Source organism: Sceloporus occidentalis, unplaced genomic scaffold, assembly GCF_023333645.1.
Source record: "Sceloporus occidentalis isolate IW3139 unplaced genomic scaffold, rSceOcc1.0.p SCAF_3, whole genome shotgun sequence".
Classification (NCBI taxonomy): domain Eukaryota; kingdom Metazoa; phylum Chordata; class Lepidosauria; order Squamata; family Phrynosomatidae; genus Sceloporus; species Sceloporus occidentalis.
In genome coordinates this window covers 170895801-170914290 of record NW_028316983.1, presented here as the reverse complement: position 1 = coordinate 170914290, position 18490 = coordinate 170895801, and the positions used below count along the sequence as shown (strand labels likewise).

At 42.4% G+C, this 18490-nt stretch overlaps 1 protein-coding gene across 3 annotated transcripts in view; it reads right to left on the bottom strand.

The window, feature by feature from the left end:
• CARMIL1 (capping protein regulator and myosin 1 linker 1) overlaps window positions 1-18490 on the bottom strand; it is a 200196-nt gene that overhangs the window by 60637 nt on the left and 121069 nt on the right. For all 3 annotated transcript variants that reach the window (XM_089516866.1, XM_089516867.1, XM_089516868.1), the window contains 2 exons: window positions 11267-11439; window positions 9947-10015 (listed from right to left, as the gene is read on the bottom strand). In XM_089516866.1, coding sequence (XP_089372992.1) covers window positions 9947-10015; window positions 11267-11439 — 242 coding nt within the window. The remainder of the gene's footprint in view (window positions 1-9946; window positions 10016-11266; window positions 11440-18490) is intronic.

Sequence of the window (18490 nt, the reverse complement as noted above, 5' to 3'; positions counted from 1 at the left end):
CAAAACAGAGATAACACTATGTCCTTTCTTCACCTCAAGTAACTAGCAAGAGAGTGCTTTGTGAGAGAAACAGTTAGCATGCATTTGCATAATTTATCTGCCATTAATATGGCCTCCTACTGTGTTGTGTCTGAAGAAAAAGAATCTGTAGAGAACTTCCTCCTGATTTTTCTCTTAGAAGACCAGCGTAATGCTTATATTCTTATTTTAGGCTGCCAGCTGATTTCATGGGGGAGACTATACATAACTCCCAGTTCTCAGACAACTTCAAAGGTATGAAAATCGGTTTATTAGGTTGAAAACTTTTGACCAGCTGCAAAACAATGTGTGAGTGTTTATGAAATCTTATAGTTTGCACAAACATGAGTCTGCTTTATTTTTTTTCTTCTTGGTTGACAGAACATGTTTCCACCATCCTTATTTACACAGTACATTTAACTATTCAAATGCTTATACTTATAATAGTAATAACATTTTGAATACTGGGACCCATATCTAAAGCCCTTTCTGTGAATATTTAAAGGTTACTGTAGAATCAAAGTATGAAGGGATCTGTTAGTCAGATCCATCCAAAACCAACTTCTACACCTACCTATGCAGCTGGCCAGATTGCAGACACAAGGTCCACTGCTTATATATTAAAGAGCAGTAGCTCCAATTCTGGCAAAGACTTCTACCATATATGAAGAGAGAAATTCTAGAGATACAAGCTGGGTTCACAAAACAAAGAGGCACTAGGGATCACACTGGAAACACACTGAATAATGGAGTGGGAATTTCAGAAGAAAATCAGCATGTGCTTTATAAACTACAGTGAAGCTTTTGGCTGCGTAAACCATGAAAAACTATGGACTGCTCTTAAAGAAATGGGTATACCATTACATTTGACCATCCTGATGCATAACCTGTACTTAGGAGAAAAGTCTACAGTTAGGACAAAATATGAAGAAACAAGGGTTTCCAATCAGAAAGGGAGTCTGGTAAGACTGCATTCCACTGCCCTATTTGTTCAAATTGTAGGCAGAAAAACATCATACACACAGCAGGTTTAGACTCAGAGGAAGGAGGAGTGAAGATTGCAGGAAGGAATCTCAACAATCTAAGACATATAGACAATATCATAATACTAGCAGAAAACAAAAAAGACTCAGAACAACTGCTAGGGAAATTCAAAGAAGAAAGTGCAAAGGCAAGCTTACTGTTGAACATTAAGAAAACAAAAATAATGACAAAGATGGATTTACATAAATGTAACCTAGACAGGAGGAAATTGAATTCTCATACCTTGGATCTATCCTTGATCAGAACAGATGTTACAGTCAAGAACAGGGGTAGGCAACCTTTTTGAGCCGGGGGCCGGGTTGCTGTCCCTCAGACAACTGGGGGGCCGAAGCGGGGGGGGGAGCTTCCACCAGTGTTGCCAACAAGCCTCGGAGATAATTCCCGGAAATGCTTGTCCAAAACCCGCTGAATCCCCTCACATCACACTGAATTTTCAGTCACAATTCCCAGAAAATTCCCATAATGTTAAAATGGCGGATGTTTTGCAAATAAACGTAAATATAATTGAATAAAAATAATTGTAACTTATTTCAACTCTCAAAATCACCATTGAACCAAACAAAGAATCTTTCAGTCCTTTTAAGATATTTATTTTGACATGAAGGGGGTTCAGGAAGCTTTGTGCCAAATAGAAATGTGTTCGGATGCAACCGCACTGCAGAAATAAATCCAGTTTGACACCCTTTTAATTGCCATGGCTCAGTGCTAGGGAATCCTGGGAATTCTAGTTTTCTGAGACATTTAACCTTCTCTCTCAGCAAACTCTGGTGTGACAACAAACTACAATTCCCAGGATTTCATAGCACTGGGCCATGGCAGTAAAAACAGTATGAAACTGGATTGTCTCTGGAGTCTGGAGTGAAGATGCAGCCTGAGTTGGGTCCAAGACACACAGAAGAAATAAACCAGTTTAAGACTGCTTTAACTGCCCTGGCTCAGTGCTAGAGAACCCTGGGAATTGTAGTTTTGTGAGAAAGAGCTCTGGTGCCACAATGAACTACAATTCCCATGCATCTGAGGAAATACGCTTAAGTCTAGGAAAGCTCATGCTGCCAACTTTTCTTTCAGTGAGTCTCAAAGGTGCTACAAGATCTCTCTATCATCATCACCATTATTATTATTATCATTATTATCATTATCAAATCCAAATGCAGCTTAAGAACTGGACTTAAATTGGCAACACTGAATCCTGTAGACTCATTCTCTGGGGCTGTGATATGGAAGTGTGCAGGCAATTCCCTTGTTCAACCAGGGAATCCTGGGAATTGTAGTTTGTTGTGACATGAGACACTGCTTTTACCGGCAGCCAGGGCTCCATGCATGAAATTCTGGGCTTGGTGGTTTGTTGTGCCCAGAATCCCATCATCGCAGGGAGCCTTGCAGTTAGAAGCAGTGCCAAACTGGATTATTTCTGCAGTATGGATGGCAATGGAAAAGAGAACGAAAAAGAGAGCCACAAAACAAACTTCTTGGAAGACAGAGCAGGGATGCCAACTTACCAGGTGCTCTGCCCATGCTCAGAGGCATATTTAATCACTAACACACACACACAGTCTCAGGGACATCACATTCAAATCACACAACTAACTAGTAGGGCAGCCCATGGAAGGGAGGGAAGATGGAGATAAACACATCCCTGATTATTCTACCCAGGTGCTCTGCCCATGCTCAGAAGCACCTTTCCACCTCTTTTTCTCCTCCATTCTTCTACTTTTTCCCTACTAGATTTTCCTCCCATCGACCCAAATGGTCCTCCTCACAGTACAACAACAACCCTGAGAGGTAGGCTTGGGGCACTCTGCCCAAGCTCAGGAATTCAGAAATTCAAATGTCACTCTCAGGCACACACAGTAGTCCCAACATCAACCCATGATACCATTATCAACTATTGCCTTTGTGATTGTGTGCCTTAAAACTTATGGCTTACTTGGAAATTCAAGGCAATTGGGATTAAGCCAGCCAAATCCCTCACTCCTCCTGGGCAACACTTTGTGCCTGGGTTGGTTGCTTGCCCAATGCCTGCCTCTCTCTCTCTCCAGCAGCCGCTTTGCCTGGAGCGGAGCCTGAATGCCTGAGGGGGGGGGGGGCAATCAATCACTGTCCTCCTCTATCTCTGATTGGCTGAAAAAACTGTTAGTGTGATTCCAGAGTTGGTTGGTTTGCTCTTTGCTCCGTTCTGAACTTCTGGCTCTCAAAGGGAGTCGTTGGAGAGAGAGAGAGAGTGTGTTTTTTCTTCAGCCCTCTTTCTGATTGGCTGAAACTGTTACAATCCAAAGGGTTGGTTGCATGCTGCAGGCAGCTTTCAGGCTGGAGCTGAAAGTCGCCCAAAATGCACTGAAATAGAGGAGGGCACGGAAATCACACGAAAAGCTCTGAAAAGTCACCGTTTTCGTGTGAAAGTCGCGAAATTGGCAACACTGGCTTCCACCCTCCGGGGGCGGGGGCGCGTACCAGGGGTGGAGCTTCCACCTTCTGGAGGTGGGGCCACATGCTGGGGGCGGAGCTTCCACCCTCTGGGGCGGGGCTTTCTCTGCTCCCTTTCCCGACCTCCAGCTGTCTGAGAGACAGCTAGAAGTGGGGGGGGGGGATTGGGAGAGGGGGTGACAGGCGCGCGCCTGCTCCTCCTGCCCTTCCTTGGCCCCCAGCTGCCTCCCAGAGAACCAGTAGGGGCCCATGAGGGGCAGGAACAACAGGTGCACGGCCCCTGCTCCTGTCCTCGGGGCTTTGCCAGGCCTGAGGTGTCCTCCGAAGGACATCTCAGGGCTGCCAAAGCCCCGCGGGGAGGAGGAGGCATGTGCCTGCCCTCTCCTCCTTGGCCTCTTCCTTCGGCCGAACGGGCTCCAAGGGGCTCTTTCGGCCGAAGGGGAAGGCCGAAACCACTCTCACTGTTAAAGCAGACCTTTTAGTATTGAAAGCACTGAAAATACACAGAAATGCACTTTGGAAAGTCACACTGTCTCACCTTCAGAAAGACTGCATGTCTTCTTCCTACTCCTACTCCTGCTCCTTCCTTCCTCCTTCCTCCTCTTCTTCTTCATTCCTCCTCCCTCCCTTCTCCTCCTGCTTTTTTCTTCCTACTTCTTCCTCCTCCTCTTCTCCCTCCCTCCCTTCTCCTCCTGCTCCTTTCTTCTTCCTTCTTCTTCCTCCTTCCTCCTCCTGCTCCTTCCTTCCTTCCTCCCTGCCCCTCCTCCTCCTCCTGCGGACCCTCTCCTCCTTCTCTCCAGGCCCGCGGTTGTGGAGCAACCGCGGGTTTGGGGAGAAGGACGAGGGGGACCCCCGCCTCCCTCTCCCCAGGCCCCCGGCGCCACTGCCTCTCCCTCTGGGAGGGCCAAGGCTTCCCCACAGGGCGGGGGGAAGGCCAGCGCCAGCTGCCCCAGCGCTTTCCCCGCCCCTCAGGGAGGGCAGAAGCCGGCTCTGAGGGGCGGGGAACGGGCGCGCCGGCAGTGGCAATCGGCGGCAGGGCTGGCCTGGGGCCGCTCCTACGGTGCCCGTGGGCTGGATGCGGCCCACGGGCCGTAGGTTGCCAACTCCTGGTCAAGAAATTAGAAGATGACTGGGACTGGGGAGAGTAGCTATGAAAGAACTAGATAAGATCCTTAAGTACAAAGATATAAAACTTAACACTGAAGTTAGGATCATCTAAGCTATAGTATTTTTAATCACTATGTATGGATGAAAGAGTTGGACAGTGAGGAAAGCTGATGGAAAGAAAATTAACTACTTTCAGATGTGATGCTGGAGAAGAGTGCTGAGGATACCCTGGACAGCCAAAAAGACAAACAAATGGGTGGTACAATAGATCAAGCTTGAGCTCTCTCTGAAAACCAAGATCACTGAATTGAAGCTGTTGTACTTTGGTCACATCATGAGAAGACATAACTCACAAGAAAAGACAACAATGCTAGGAAAGGTGGAGGGCAGTCTAAAGAGAGGAAGACTGCATTCCAGAAGGATTGACTCAATCAAGGAGGCCAAAACCCTAAACCTGCAGGACTTGAACAGAGCAGATGAGGATGGGGGCTTAGAGATGTCTCATTCACAGGGTCACCATGAGTCGGGGACGACTGGAGGACAGTTAACAACAACAGCTCCATGTGGATCAATAAGCATCTAAGTCAGGTCCAGCGAGGTGTTATAGTTATTGTTTCACTAGTTTTACTGTATAACAGTGATTCCCAAACTCTGACCTTCCAGGTCCTTTGGACTTCAGCTCCAGAATCCTAGACCAATTCTCAAGATGACTATCTGGGTGCTGAAGACCAAAACACCTGGAGCACCTGACTTTGAGAATCACTGCTATATACAAACTTGTCTTCAACTGATTTAAACAATATATTAGGTTTTTTGAGAGTTGACTTGAGATCACCAACTCTTTTTTGTTTAACTAGCACATGACATTATCAACTAAAATGTCAGCCGCAGGAGTCTCAGTCTTTTCATAACTACCTACTGATTTATTTGTAGCTGGTGTTATCCTAATCCTTATGTCTGAAGCTTCTCTCTTGGATTATAAGAAGTTCCCTACTGCCTGCCCAGTCATTAGCACCCTTTGAAAGTGCATTCTGAAAATTGCCATAATCATAATGCACAACCATTGGTCTTCTCAGCATTATCTCATCCTGATGCTGGACCTCATATTGTTGATCCTGCAGCACAAATGTCAATACATCACTCCTTATTGAACCAAAGTAATTAAGATGAGAGAATGCAACACTCTGCTGCTCTTCATAATGCCATACAGATTTCAGTAACAAATATATATATCATCATTGGCTGTGATTTTTTAAAGTATTACTCATGTTGATGTAATTAAACATGAAATGGTATTTTTTCTTTTTTTATTGCTGGGAAGACTATATGAACAGGTATAAGAATTCCTCTTACATAATGCTATTATATTTAAAAATAAAGGAATTACAGTGGTGCCTCGGGATACGAAATGACCGCGTTACGAAATTTCCGGGATACGAAAAAGTTGGATTGGAAAAAACTGTTCCGGGTTACGAAATATTTTTCGGGTTACGAAATTAATTTCGGCGCGAAATTCAAATGCTATATAGGCTTCCAGCGCTAACGGAAAGCCTTTTCGGGTTGCGAAATGTATCAGGTTACGAACGGCGCCGCGGAACGAATTAATTTCGTAACCCGAGGCACCACTGTATACACATTATTATAATGTGACCCTTGAAACTATATTGACTGTATGATTTTAAATAGTTTTAAATATGTATTTTAGTTTGCCTTTAAATGTTTTTACATATGTATTATGTGAATTGTTTTTATCCATTGAGCATCACCCTCAGGGGCTCTGGCAGGATGAAAGACAAAATATAAATACTTCAAAAATACAATAGGATACAATTAATATAATATAGCAGAGCCACTGTGGTGTAGTGGTTTGAGTGGTAGACTACAATTATGGAGGTCAGGGTTTGAATGCTCGCTCAGCCATGGAAACCCACTGGATGCCCTTGGGCCAGTAACATTCTGTCAACTTCAGAGGAGGGCAAAGGCAACCCTAGTCCAAACAAATCTTACCAAGAAAAGCCACAATAGGTTCGCCTTAGGGTGGACCAAAATAGGAAACTATTTGAAAGCACACAACAACAACAACATTATCCTTCAGAAGCATTGGATCCAAGATGGCTTACTGTTACCAAGTTTGGATTTATATAAAATTTGGGGTACATGCTATGACCCCTGACTGACCCCAGAAAGGACCCGCCATTAACCTAAAAGCGGAGAGACCACGTAGGCAGCTTGCCCTGCAAAGGCAGAGCCTTAGAGAAAAAGCTAAAATTGGGAAATTCCATAGGAAGTCTTGGGAGTTGCCAAACCAGAATCGCCTCTGCTGCCCAAATAAGACAATGGACTTGGCTTCTCACTTAATGGGCAAGTGATCAGCTTAACGGCTCAGCAATCAAGTCGGCTGCCCTTCCGAATTGTGTCCTGACCTAATGCATTGTGCAAACACATTACCTGCTATTGGCTTAACAAAGCCCATACAATCAACGCCTTTGTCTAGCAAGACCCATAGCCTCGGGATACGTTTCTGCCTATATAAACCCTGAGTTTTCAGACCCTCTTTGGGTTTTCTGAGCCTGGGTTCCTTGAGCATTAAGCTCTGCTGAAATCACTGAGCTACACTGAGCTCTCACTGTCACCAACTTGAACCCGGCTCTTAAGCCTCCGTGGCCCTCTTTCCCCGCTCCTGCGGCTGTGATCCACTGTTCATCCAAGCTTCATCAGGACTTCCTGGAGAAGACTTCTAAGGTAGTATATCCTACTGGTGCCTCTCCTTCTCAACCTATCTCCCGAACTCACCCCTCCCCTGCTATAGCATTGAATGTGTGTATATGTGTGTGCCCCTTTTGCTGTGTGGATTTATTTGTGCTTTAATAAATGTTATTAGATTAATTGAACCTAATTGGTATCAGTCTCTTTCTCTTGGGGTGTACTGGCGACCTCTGGTATGCACTTTGGGACACGATCCTAGCACGTGGTATTGTTAGGGCCACCTCTCGGCAATATTTGAGCTAGTTAAAATTCCTCTAATTCGATCCTTCCTAACATTACAACAGTTAAAACAGAGTACAGCTAAAATTGTTTTGGACAAGAGTTAAAAAAACAATTAAACAAATAATTCTATTAAAAGCACAATGTTAATACAACGTAACAATATTTAACACAAAATAATACAAAGATAAAGCACAGTATACCCCTTTAAAAGACCTTCTGTCACCTGAGTTTAAGAGCCAAAGGCCTTCCTAAATAGAAAGGGGGCCAAGCAAGGCTGCATCCGTACTGCAGAAATAATCCAGTTTGACACTTTAACTGCCATGGCTCAGTGATATAGAATTCTGGGATTTGTAGTTTCTTGTGGCACCAAAGCCCTCTGACAAGGAAGGCTAAGTATCTCACAAAACTACAAATTGCAGAATTCCATAACATTAAGCCATGGCAGTTAAAGTACCATCAAACTGGATTATTTCTGCAGTGTGGATGCAGCCCAAATCTCCTGTGAGAGAGTGTTCCAAAGTCTGGAAGAAGTAACCCATGAGAAGGCTCTCTCCTGTATCCTGAAACATGCCTGCGATGGTGGTGGGACCAAGAGAACACCCTTCTTTGAAGATTTTAAAACCCAGGCAGCCTCATACAAGGAGATATTGTCATATGCTAAGTAAATAAGCTGTCACCTTCAGAATATGTCACCTTTAGAACATCAGGGCTAACCTAGCACAGAAATGTTTGTCACATACTTGCACTCTCAGTTTGAAGAAGCCTTCTTTTTATTTACCTTGGCAACTGGAGGAGGCACAGTTTATAAACAGTATGCTAGAGAGGCCTTTCTTGCCAACCAAATGTGTGTTGTCAGTTGGTAAAAGGATTCCCCACCCCACTCTCAATTTGGATACTTTGCTCAGTGCTCTCTCTTGGTTTTCACTAGCTGGAACTACCTGAAGATGCCACCGGCTGTCATTAAAAAACAATGAAAAACAAACTGGGCACTGGATTTTTTTTATTTAAAAAAATCCTATTATGACACAAGACTCTTAAGGATGGAACTGAAAACTAGGACATCAAGCAACAAAGGCTTTACTAATAGATCACCACCCACTCCTCTGAATCAGTACAGCTGAGAGCATGCAAATATTTGCCGCTCTTCAAGGGCTTGCTGCCATTCAGGCCATATAAATTCCCTAACTTGTCTTTCTTGCTCCAATTTTTATTAAGCCCTTATCAAAGAGGGTTCCCTTTCTCCATTTCTATTCACAGCTTAGAGATTATGTTACATTCCAATTCAATATGCATTGAGCCTGGTTTTCCTTTTAGCAGTAAGAGACACAAGCTATTGTAACTGGCAGCAATTATCTAAGCAATAGCAATAGCAGCTTCATGTATATACATCTTCATACTGCACTGAACAGTCTCTAAGCCATTTATAACTGTAAGCTAATTGCCCCCAACAAGCTGGGTACTCATTTTAGCAACCTTGGATAGATGCAAGACTGAGTCAGCGCTGAGCCCCTGGCTGGGACTGAACTCACAACCTTGTGATTTGTGAGTGAGTGGCTGCACTACTGACATTTAACCACTGCGCCATCAGGGCTTCGTTCTGACATCAAAGTCAAGGTATCATGAATAAATCTGAAATTTAAACAATACTGATTGGCCATGAATTTATTTGGAATGAATTTGACTCAGATGTTACCTAACAAAAAATATTTCGTAGTCTACACTTCAGAATTGGATGAGTACATGATGCACATCCCTTTCTTTAAAAAAAAAATAGACAACCAACTTTGTTAAGATTTAATTGTCCACAATTCAGAGAAGATACATAAGGTACATCTATACTGTAGATATAATGCAGTTTGACACCACTTTAACTGCTACAGCTCCATCCTACAGTATCCTAGGATTTGTAGTTTTACAAGGCACCAGCACTCTTTGGCAAAAGACTCTGTAAAACTACAAATCTCAAGATTCCATAGGCTGGAACTCCAGCACTTAAAGTGATGTCAAACTGCATTATTTCTACAGTGTAGATGCACCCATACTTCCACCACCACCCCAACTCCCCCCCCCCCCCAAACTTTGGAGTCTCATTCCTTGGAGGTTTTTAAACAGAGGCTGAATGGCCATCTGCTTGTGTTGGACTGGATGGCTCTTGTGGCCTCTTTCAATGCTATGATTCTATGATTCTTTGTTGAGGAATTAAACATCCCATTATAGGCTGTTGTGAATAATGGTGCGGGAACAAAAAAAAAATAATACAAAATAGTTTGGCTTCCATTTTTTACTGAATGGTATCATGAATTGCCTTGGATCCAAAATTAGACACCTTTGTAGTATCTGCAATGAACAACTGCACAGAACTTACTTTTCTAAAGCCACTGCTATGTCCTGGAATCCCTGGGCAGTGATATTATTCTTGTCCCATATAACAGTTCTGTTGGGAAAGCAGAGATTACACAGATCCATTGATGAAGCTTTTAAAAGAGCTGGGGGGAGGGGAGGGGGAACACATGTTAATTCCCAGCAACAAGGCATTTCTACTATTTGGAACTGGAAAATACAATGAATTTTAAGGTAGAAACATAACACCAGGAACAAAATATGCAACTAGTTATTTGTATTATGTTCACTTACTTCTGATTTAGTAATATTCTTCAGAAATTTTGTTTTCAACTCTCACTTTAGAAGTATAGTAATTTATGTGTTTAGTTTAAATCAATTTAGTTTGAAAATGTATATCCTATATTATGCAGTTAACAAGATGCAATCATTAAAATGTTTAATTAATTAATACCTTGCCTTTCTTCCAACATGGAACCTAAGGCAGCCCAACAATTTGAATTAAAATAAAATGCAGCTAAAATGATGCATAGTACAAAGTTGAAAAACAATAAAACATTGTATTGAAAACATTAATTTAAAACATTTTTTTTTAAAAAAATGCAAGTTAACAAAATTACTCTGGGTTTTTATCCTTCCCAGATGCATGTTGCCTTGCCAGTTGTCTCAGTCCTCAGTGCTATGATGAATGTCAGGTTTGTCCAAAATAAAGCTATCATCTGTGACCTGGTTAGGGATGAAGACACTGATCTGGCACACAATATTGGTTAGCTGGGTGGGTGTACTGGGTAGGGTGGATCTGTCTCTCCTTTGTTCATCTGGATACTCAGTGCAATAGCAATTTAGACTAAAGGGCTGGATGTCGGGATTGCTGTCATTCCATCTCCCTCACACAAAAGCCATCGGCCCAGACAGAATTCTGAGGGTTTGTACTTTGTGCTTGGCCAATGAAACAGATCAAGTGCGCTGCTGAAGAACCATTCATCAGGTTTCTGCAATCTGCAGGGGAACTTCAATATGCATAGAAGCATGCACAATAAAATTCCCAAAATGCATGTATGGAAATAGGTATTCTTTTTAACTACATAAAGCCTAATCATATCCAAACAGATATTGTACAGTGCTGAAAATACATGATACGTGGAAGATGCATGAACAGCCTCCCAATGGATTGTTTTAATTTTACAGGAACATACCAGTTTCAGAGAAGAAGATATGCAGTTTCAGAGAAGTAATGGCACCTGATTCCATCTCCTCCTTACTGTTAGTAAAAACTCCCTTTGCCAAATTGCCCCCCTCTTCCCCAATAACACTTAAAAAGATATGCAAATAAAATTTACAATACCTGAGTTTGGTATTTATCTGAAGAGCTTTTGCTAACATCTTTGCTCCCATGTCTCCCATGCCATTTCCACTAATATCCACTTTCGTAAGAGATGTATTGCTGCCCAGAGCATTGATAATGATAGTAACCTCAGTCTTCAACTTGGAATCTGCTAGAGATAGTGACTGCAAAGGCTGTGGAGTAACCAAACAATGAGTAATATTTCTACACTGCTCCTATGCTATCCTGAATTCTCTCTTCAATCTGACAAGACAGTTCTCCATAGTACACTGACACAAAGGAACACAACCACAAATTTATGAATTTTATAACAGGCAAAGAACTATATAATTGGCATATTAATTGTACCCTGTTATCTATAACTAATGAAAAAGATAAGACCAGCTCAGAACATCCAGGCCAGTGATTCTTGAACAGGAAGTTATCAGCTATTGTGAGACTTCAGCTTCCCAATTCCTTAATCACTGGCCATGAAGTCCAATCACATCTGTAGTGTTGCATTCTGCACTACACTTCTCAGTTGCGAACAAATTATCTGAACAAATACAGCCCATCCTGGTGGTCCTGGGCCCATTGTTGGTTCATAAACTGCTAGTTCCTGAAGACTTTCCCGGGGGGTGGGGGTGGGGGGGTGGGATTGTAGCCAATGGCACACAAATGGTTCTGGTTCCTGGCACACTGGAAAAACTGGTATCATCTTGCAGCAATTTAATCCCCTGAAAAAAACAAACCAGTAGATGTGAAACTGAGGACCCATACAGATAGGCCAAAATAAAGCTGCTTTGGGTCACTTTGGAGGTATGCTATTTAAATGCCAAGCCAAAGTCACACTCCAGTCCTAAGGACTGGAGAGCAGCTTTGATGCAGCTTATGACCTTTTAGGATGCATGCAGCATTTAAATAGCATACCTCCAATGTGACCCGAAGCAGCTTTATATTGGCCTGTCTGTATGGGCCCTAACTCTCCCCTGATACACCTTGTTAATATTTCTTGTCAAGTGGTTGATTTTATTCCTTTTAATATCCATGCACTAAGGCTAATATGAACAATATAAGAGCCTACAGTACTTTTGTTACTGCAGAGCTTCAGTCCCATGGAAATCTTCAGGACAGAGCTGTTGGGAATACGATGGAGGGCTGAGAGCCAACAAGCACTTCCCTACTTTCCCTTCACGCAATGGAGAATGTCACAAGGCATTTGTGGATGCTTCACTCATGAGCTTTTCACTTAGCATTTTAAGACGAAAACAGATAGCCATTGTAAATGTGGTGGAAGTGGTTTGAATACACAAGACACTGCTCTGAAAACAAATGCCAAAAAATGAAGTGTGCATTCCAACTAAGCTTTCATTTCAACAGCATCTAGAAATGCAGTTCAATCTGCAGCTCAATTATACCCCCCCCCCCAAAAAAAAACTATGTACAGGAGTTCTGTAGCTATCTTGAAAATGGTAATGTTTTGTACAGCCAAATTTATGCAGGATGTTAAAACCCAGACGGACAGCACTAACATCAAGCTGGCCATTATGCAAATTATACTTTCACTGTGATTGTACAATTGAAAAGGCTGTCCTTCACAAAAGAATGCAGTCATTTTAATTTAAATGACAGATATCAAATTACTATACTAATTCTACTAATCTTCAAGTGCATCCTTACTTTATTCACCACATAATTTAGAGAGTATTAGCTCGAGATTAGTATGTTGTTTGGGAATGGTAGCAAAAGTTTAATAGAAGCATTTCATGCTTCTGTAATAGATTTTACCACAAAGCTGTAAAAAGCATAGTTCATCTTTTTAAATTAATAAAAAATTCAGCAGAATGTGTAGAATCATGGAGTTGGAAGAGATCACAAGGGCCATCCAATCCAACCCCCTGCCATGCAGGAGCTCACATCAAAGCACCCCAGACAGCTGGCCATCCAGCCTCTGTTTAAAGACCTCCAAAGAAGGAGACTCCACAACTCTCCAAAGGAGTGTCTTCTGCTATTGAACAGCCCTTACTGTCGGAAGTTCCTCCTAATGTTGAGGTGGAATCTCTTTTCCTGTAGCTTGCATCCATTTTTCCGTGTTCTAGTCTCTGGAGTGGCAGAAAAACAGCTTACTCCATCCTCAATGTGACACCTCTTCAAATATTTAAACAGGGCTATCATATCACCTCTTAACCATCTCTTTTCCAGGCTAAACATACCCAGCTCCCTAAGTGTTTCCTCATAAGGCATGGTTTCCAGACCCTTCACCATTTTAGTCGCCCTCCTTTGGACATGCTCCAGTTTGTTAACATCCTTTTTGACCGTTGTGCCCAGAACTGGAAACAGTATTCCAGGTGAGGCCTGACCAAAGCAGAATAGAGTGGCACTATTACTTCCCTTTTAGACACTTTATTTCTATTGATGCAGCCTAGAATTGCATTGGCCTTTTTAGTTGCTGCATCACACTGTTGAGTCATGTTCAACTTGTGGTCTACTAGGACTCCTAGATAGCTTTCACACGTAGTCTTGTTAAGCGAGGTGTTCCCCATCCTGTATCTATGCATTTCATTTTTCTACCTAAGTGCAGTACCTTACATTTCTTACTGCTGAAATTCATTTTATTAGTTTTGGCCCAGCTTTCTAATCTATTAAGGTCATCCACCCAATCTGCTATAAGAGAGTTAGAAATACCCCACTTCTATTTGTAAAGATATATATTTTAAATAATGATTTAGTCTATGGACTGTATTGATAATTTAGTCTATGGATTGTATTGACAGCGGTTTTACTGTTTTATTGAGTGTATTTTATATGAAATTGTAGTTTTTTATCTTGTAATGTTGCTTCTATTGTTGTAATCCTACCTCGATTCACAGGGAGAAATGGGAAATATAAATAATAATAATTATTATTTTGAATTTTGATCAGGTCGTCTGGGGTATTAGCTACTTCTCCTAATTTGGTCATATGTAAATTTGATAAGCATGCCCTCTATTCTTTCATCTAGTCGCTGATAAAGATGTGGAATAATGCTGGGCCCGGGACAGAACCCTTTGGCACCCCACTGATCACTTCTTTCTGGCATGAAAAGGAGCCATTGCTGAGCACCCTTTGGGTTTGGACAGTCAAACAATTACAGATCAGTAATGTGGCTCCACTATAAGCTAGATCTGTCACAACAGCTTTGATCTTCAACATCAATAGGACAAATTTGAAATGAGATATAAATGGACATTTAAAAACAATAAAACAGAGGAAAACATTACAAAAAAGCTCCTGTATTAGAATTAATTAAGCGATGGCTGAATGAAATTTCAGAAATGAAAAAAATAAAATAACTGAACATTATAGTTGCCAGGAATTTCAAAGGACTTCAGGAAGGAAATACAAAGGGATCCTAATACTTCCATGTGCATACATACATAGGGCTAAATTCTGCTGTGAGTCCCAACTAAAGTAGACTCACTGAATCAATAGAAATTGCATAAATGTTAACTTAAGAAGCTCCATAAATTCAATGAGTTTAGACTAGCTGCTCCAAATATTACCTGGCCTTACATACCCTTCTGCTGGATATATATAAAATCATAATTACTGTTATAACTAGTAGAGAACATGACTGGAAGACATGATAACATCATACATATTTTTGGGGGCTCACAATGACCAAAAGAAGTTACAAGGCATCAGTGTCAGGGTCACCTGATCTAGGGCATGCCTGGCCTAGAAGGAATAAATGGACATGTACCATGGGTTATGCTAACATGACAGTTCTTCCTACCTGCTTATTTTGCATTTCCTATGGGGAAGGAAATGAAGACAACAAAAGGAACGCATTTGCCAAGACTAACAGAGATCAGGCTCCATTTTCCCTTTTTGAAATTATCCTAAATTTCCCTTGCCTGTCTGAACATTAAAGGTTTGTTTCAGATATTATCAATTCATTGACATCTTGGTGTTAAAACTCCTTAAGTTTTTGAGAAAGTTTGTCTGTTCCCAGGAATAACATCAAAACTTCTCCCATACCTTTTGGGGTGCACACATATGCCCTGACAGAAGGTTTGTGGGCATAAAGATCTCCCCAAATTCAAACTTTCTTTGTTCACTTCTATTTGGCATTCCCTTGGCTGCTGCCAAGTCTCTAGCATTTCTCCTCCCTAAGTTAACACTTAGGTGTTTCCCTTGGCCACTGATTTAGCCTCCAACCATTTCCCGCATCCACTTTTTCCGACTGTATCCTCAGATTGAGCTCTGGTGGAGCAGTGATTAAATGCCAATATTGCAGTCACTCACTCACTCACAAACCTCAAGGTGAGTTCAATGTTCTTAAAATAACCTTGCACTAGATTATCTGTATACTTAGCTATAAACAACATACAGCAATGATAAAATATCAAAATAATCTGTACCAAAGACAAAAACAAACACGCCTCCCACCCACTCTTGTTAAACAAGCAGGCAAACCTCCTTGTTTTCCCTAAGCACTGCCACAATGTCTAGCTTTTATCTTCTGGCTGCTCCCACACTCTTAAACAGCCTAGGGATGTTTGTATTTTTTGTTGTTTCAGCCAGTGGGGAGGGATGCAGGGTTGGTCATCTGATCTCATTCAAACCTGAACAAAACCCACAATCTCATAAAGGTAGCCAGGTGCTGTTACCACCATAGCCTTGAGTTATGAGTGTGGAGAGCATGGAGTGGTGAATGAAAGCAAAGAAAATCAATCTTTGCCCTTTCTCCAAAATGTGACTATCACTGTCATATAACAAAGCCAACTGTTTGTTTGGCAGCTATGCAAATACTATTGATAGATTGCAAAATATGAACTAAATATTAATTGTATTATTATTATTATTATTTTACAAATATGTTTAAATTTTTAAAAGGGAGTTTATTTTTCTCATAATCAGACTTCGTATTTGATTTCAGAACCAAAGAATATGGAGATTGAAGAACAGTGTCTCAACTAATACATAATGACTGCAGAATACAGTTAGCCCTCCATATCCACAGATTCTTTATCCATGGATTCAAGCATCCATGGCTTGAAAATATTTGATTTTTTTAAAAAATAAAGAAACCTTGATTTTGCCCTTTTACATAAGGGACACTATTTTACTATCTGTTGTAGTTAATGGGATTGGAACATCCATGGATTTTGTTTCTACAAGGGGTGCTGGAACGAAACTTTAGTAGATATCAAAGGCCCACTGTATATCTTAAATGCATGATTTAAATATCACTGTTCCCATGATTAACTAGCATTCTAACCGCAGAACTAGCGAATGAGATTTGCAACAGAGTTCCAACCTTCATTTCAAGCATGGTTTCTTATTAACACCACGTTTTCTGTTTGATTTTACAACTGACAGCACTCTGTGGTTACTAAGTAAGTTAACGTCTCATTGAGTAGTTAAATTGACAGTCCAACTTCACAAGTTAGTAATACTTTGGTCTAAAAGTACTGAATGTTTGTTACTGTTGATAAAGCAATTTAAATAATTGAGTACAACATATAGGAGATTATCGCACTGCGTTCTGAGAACGTTCCTATCATCACGTGATGAGAACTTTCCTGGAACAGATATTACTGCATTAGTAAACTAGAACGTGATCACACCGTGATCAGAACTGCATTTTACCGCACAGCGATTCCTGAAACCGTTCCGAGAACATATTCCACCAAGGCCGCCTCCGTCTCCTGATTGGCTGAAAGAATGACAGGCAGGGAGGCAGGAAAGCAAGCAGGCGAGCGACTGCAGTGAGGGAAGGGGGGTGTGTGAGAGAGAGAGGGGGGAAAGGAGGAGGGAGGGAAGGGAGGGAAGAAGGAGGGATCGGGAGGAAGGCAGGGAGAAAGAGAAATGGGGATGCAAGTTACATCCCAAACCTTCTTTGCAAGGCTGGGAAGAAGGAGGAGCTCCATGCAGGTCTCTTCAAGCCGAAGAAAAGCAAGTTGCCAGGGAGGGGACTGGGCCAAGGGCAGAGCCCCGGCAGCCATAGCAGCTCTTTAAACCGGTTAGAAAAGAAGAGTCCTCTGCTGTCATCCCAATTCCCCATTTTGGCTGCTTGTCAGCCTTTTGCCTCCTGTGTGTGTGCGCATGTAATGTGTGCCTTCATAGAATCATAGAAACATAGAGTTGGAAGAGACCACAAGGGCCATCCAGTCCAACCCCATTCTGCCATGCAGGAAATCACAATCAAAGCATCCCCAACAGATGGCCATCCAGCCTCTGCTTAAAGACCTCCAAGGAAGGAGACTCCACTACACTCTGAGGAAAGAGTGTGTTCCACTGTCGAACAACCCTTACTCTCAGGAAGTTCCTCCTAATATTGAAGTGGGATCTCTTTTCCTGGAGCTTGCATCCATTGCTCCGGGTCCTAGTCTCTGGAGCAGCAGAAAACAAGCTTGCTCCCTCATCAATGTGACATCCCTTCAAATATTTAAACAGGGCTATCATATCACCTCTTAATCTTCTCTTCTCCAGGCTAAACATCCCCAGCTCCCTAAGTCGTTCCTTGTAGGGCATGGTTTCCAGACCTTTCACCATTTTAGTCGCCCTCCTTTGGACACGCTCCTTTTTGAATTGTGGTGCCCAGAACTGGACACAATATTCCAGGTGGGGCCTGTGAGCTTCCCTCCCCGCTTTAATTCTTGTCTGGCTCTTTGCTATGGAATTCTGGGAGTTGTTTGCTTGCTTTTGTGTGTTGCTCCAAACAGAGGAGCTTTTGTGGGTTCCTTCCTGGAGGGAAGGAGGAGAAGGTCCTGGGCATTCCTGCCATCCTTGCCTCCTGCAGGCTGCCAGCACAGGAGCCCCGCTGGACATGACACTAGAGGCCCCCCGCAGAAGCAGCCAGACCCTCTCCCTCTTGATCTCTGCTCTGGCCCCCCTGTTTCCCTCTCTCTTTCTCTCTCTTTCCCTTCTTTCCTCTTCTCTCACTTGTCCCAACTTTCCTCCCTTCTCTCCCTCCTTCTTTCCCCCCTCACACACACACAGCTTCCCTCACTGCAGTCGCTCGCCTGCCTGCCTCCCTCCCTGCCTGTCATTCTTTCAGCCAATCAGGAGACGGAGGAATGCGAGAACGGATTTGAGAACACATAAGAATACCGCACACACCTCTGTTGGAACGTTCTCATCCCGTTCCAGCTCTCTGGGAACACATTCATATCTGTACCCTCCTGGAACACATTTGGAACGCATTTAAGCGTTCTGAGAACCCGATTGGAACACATACTGTGCGGTATACTCAAATGC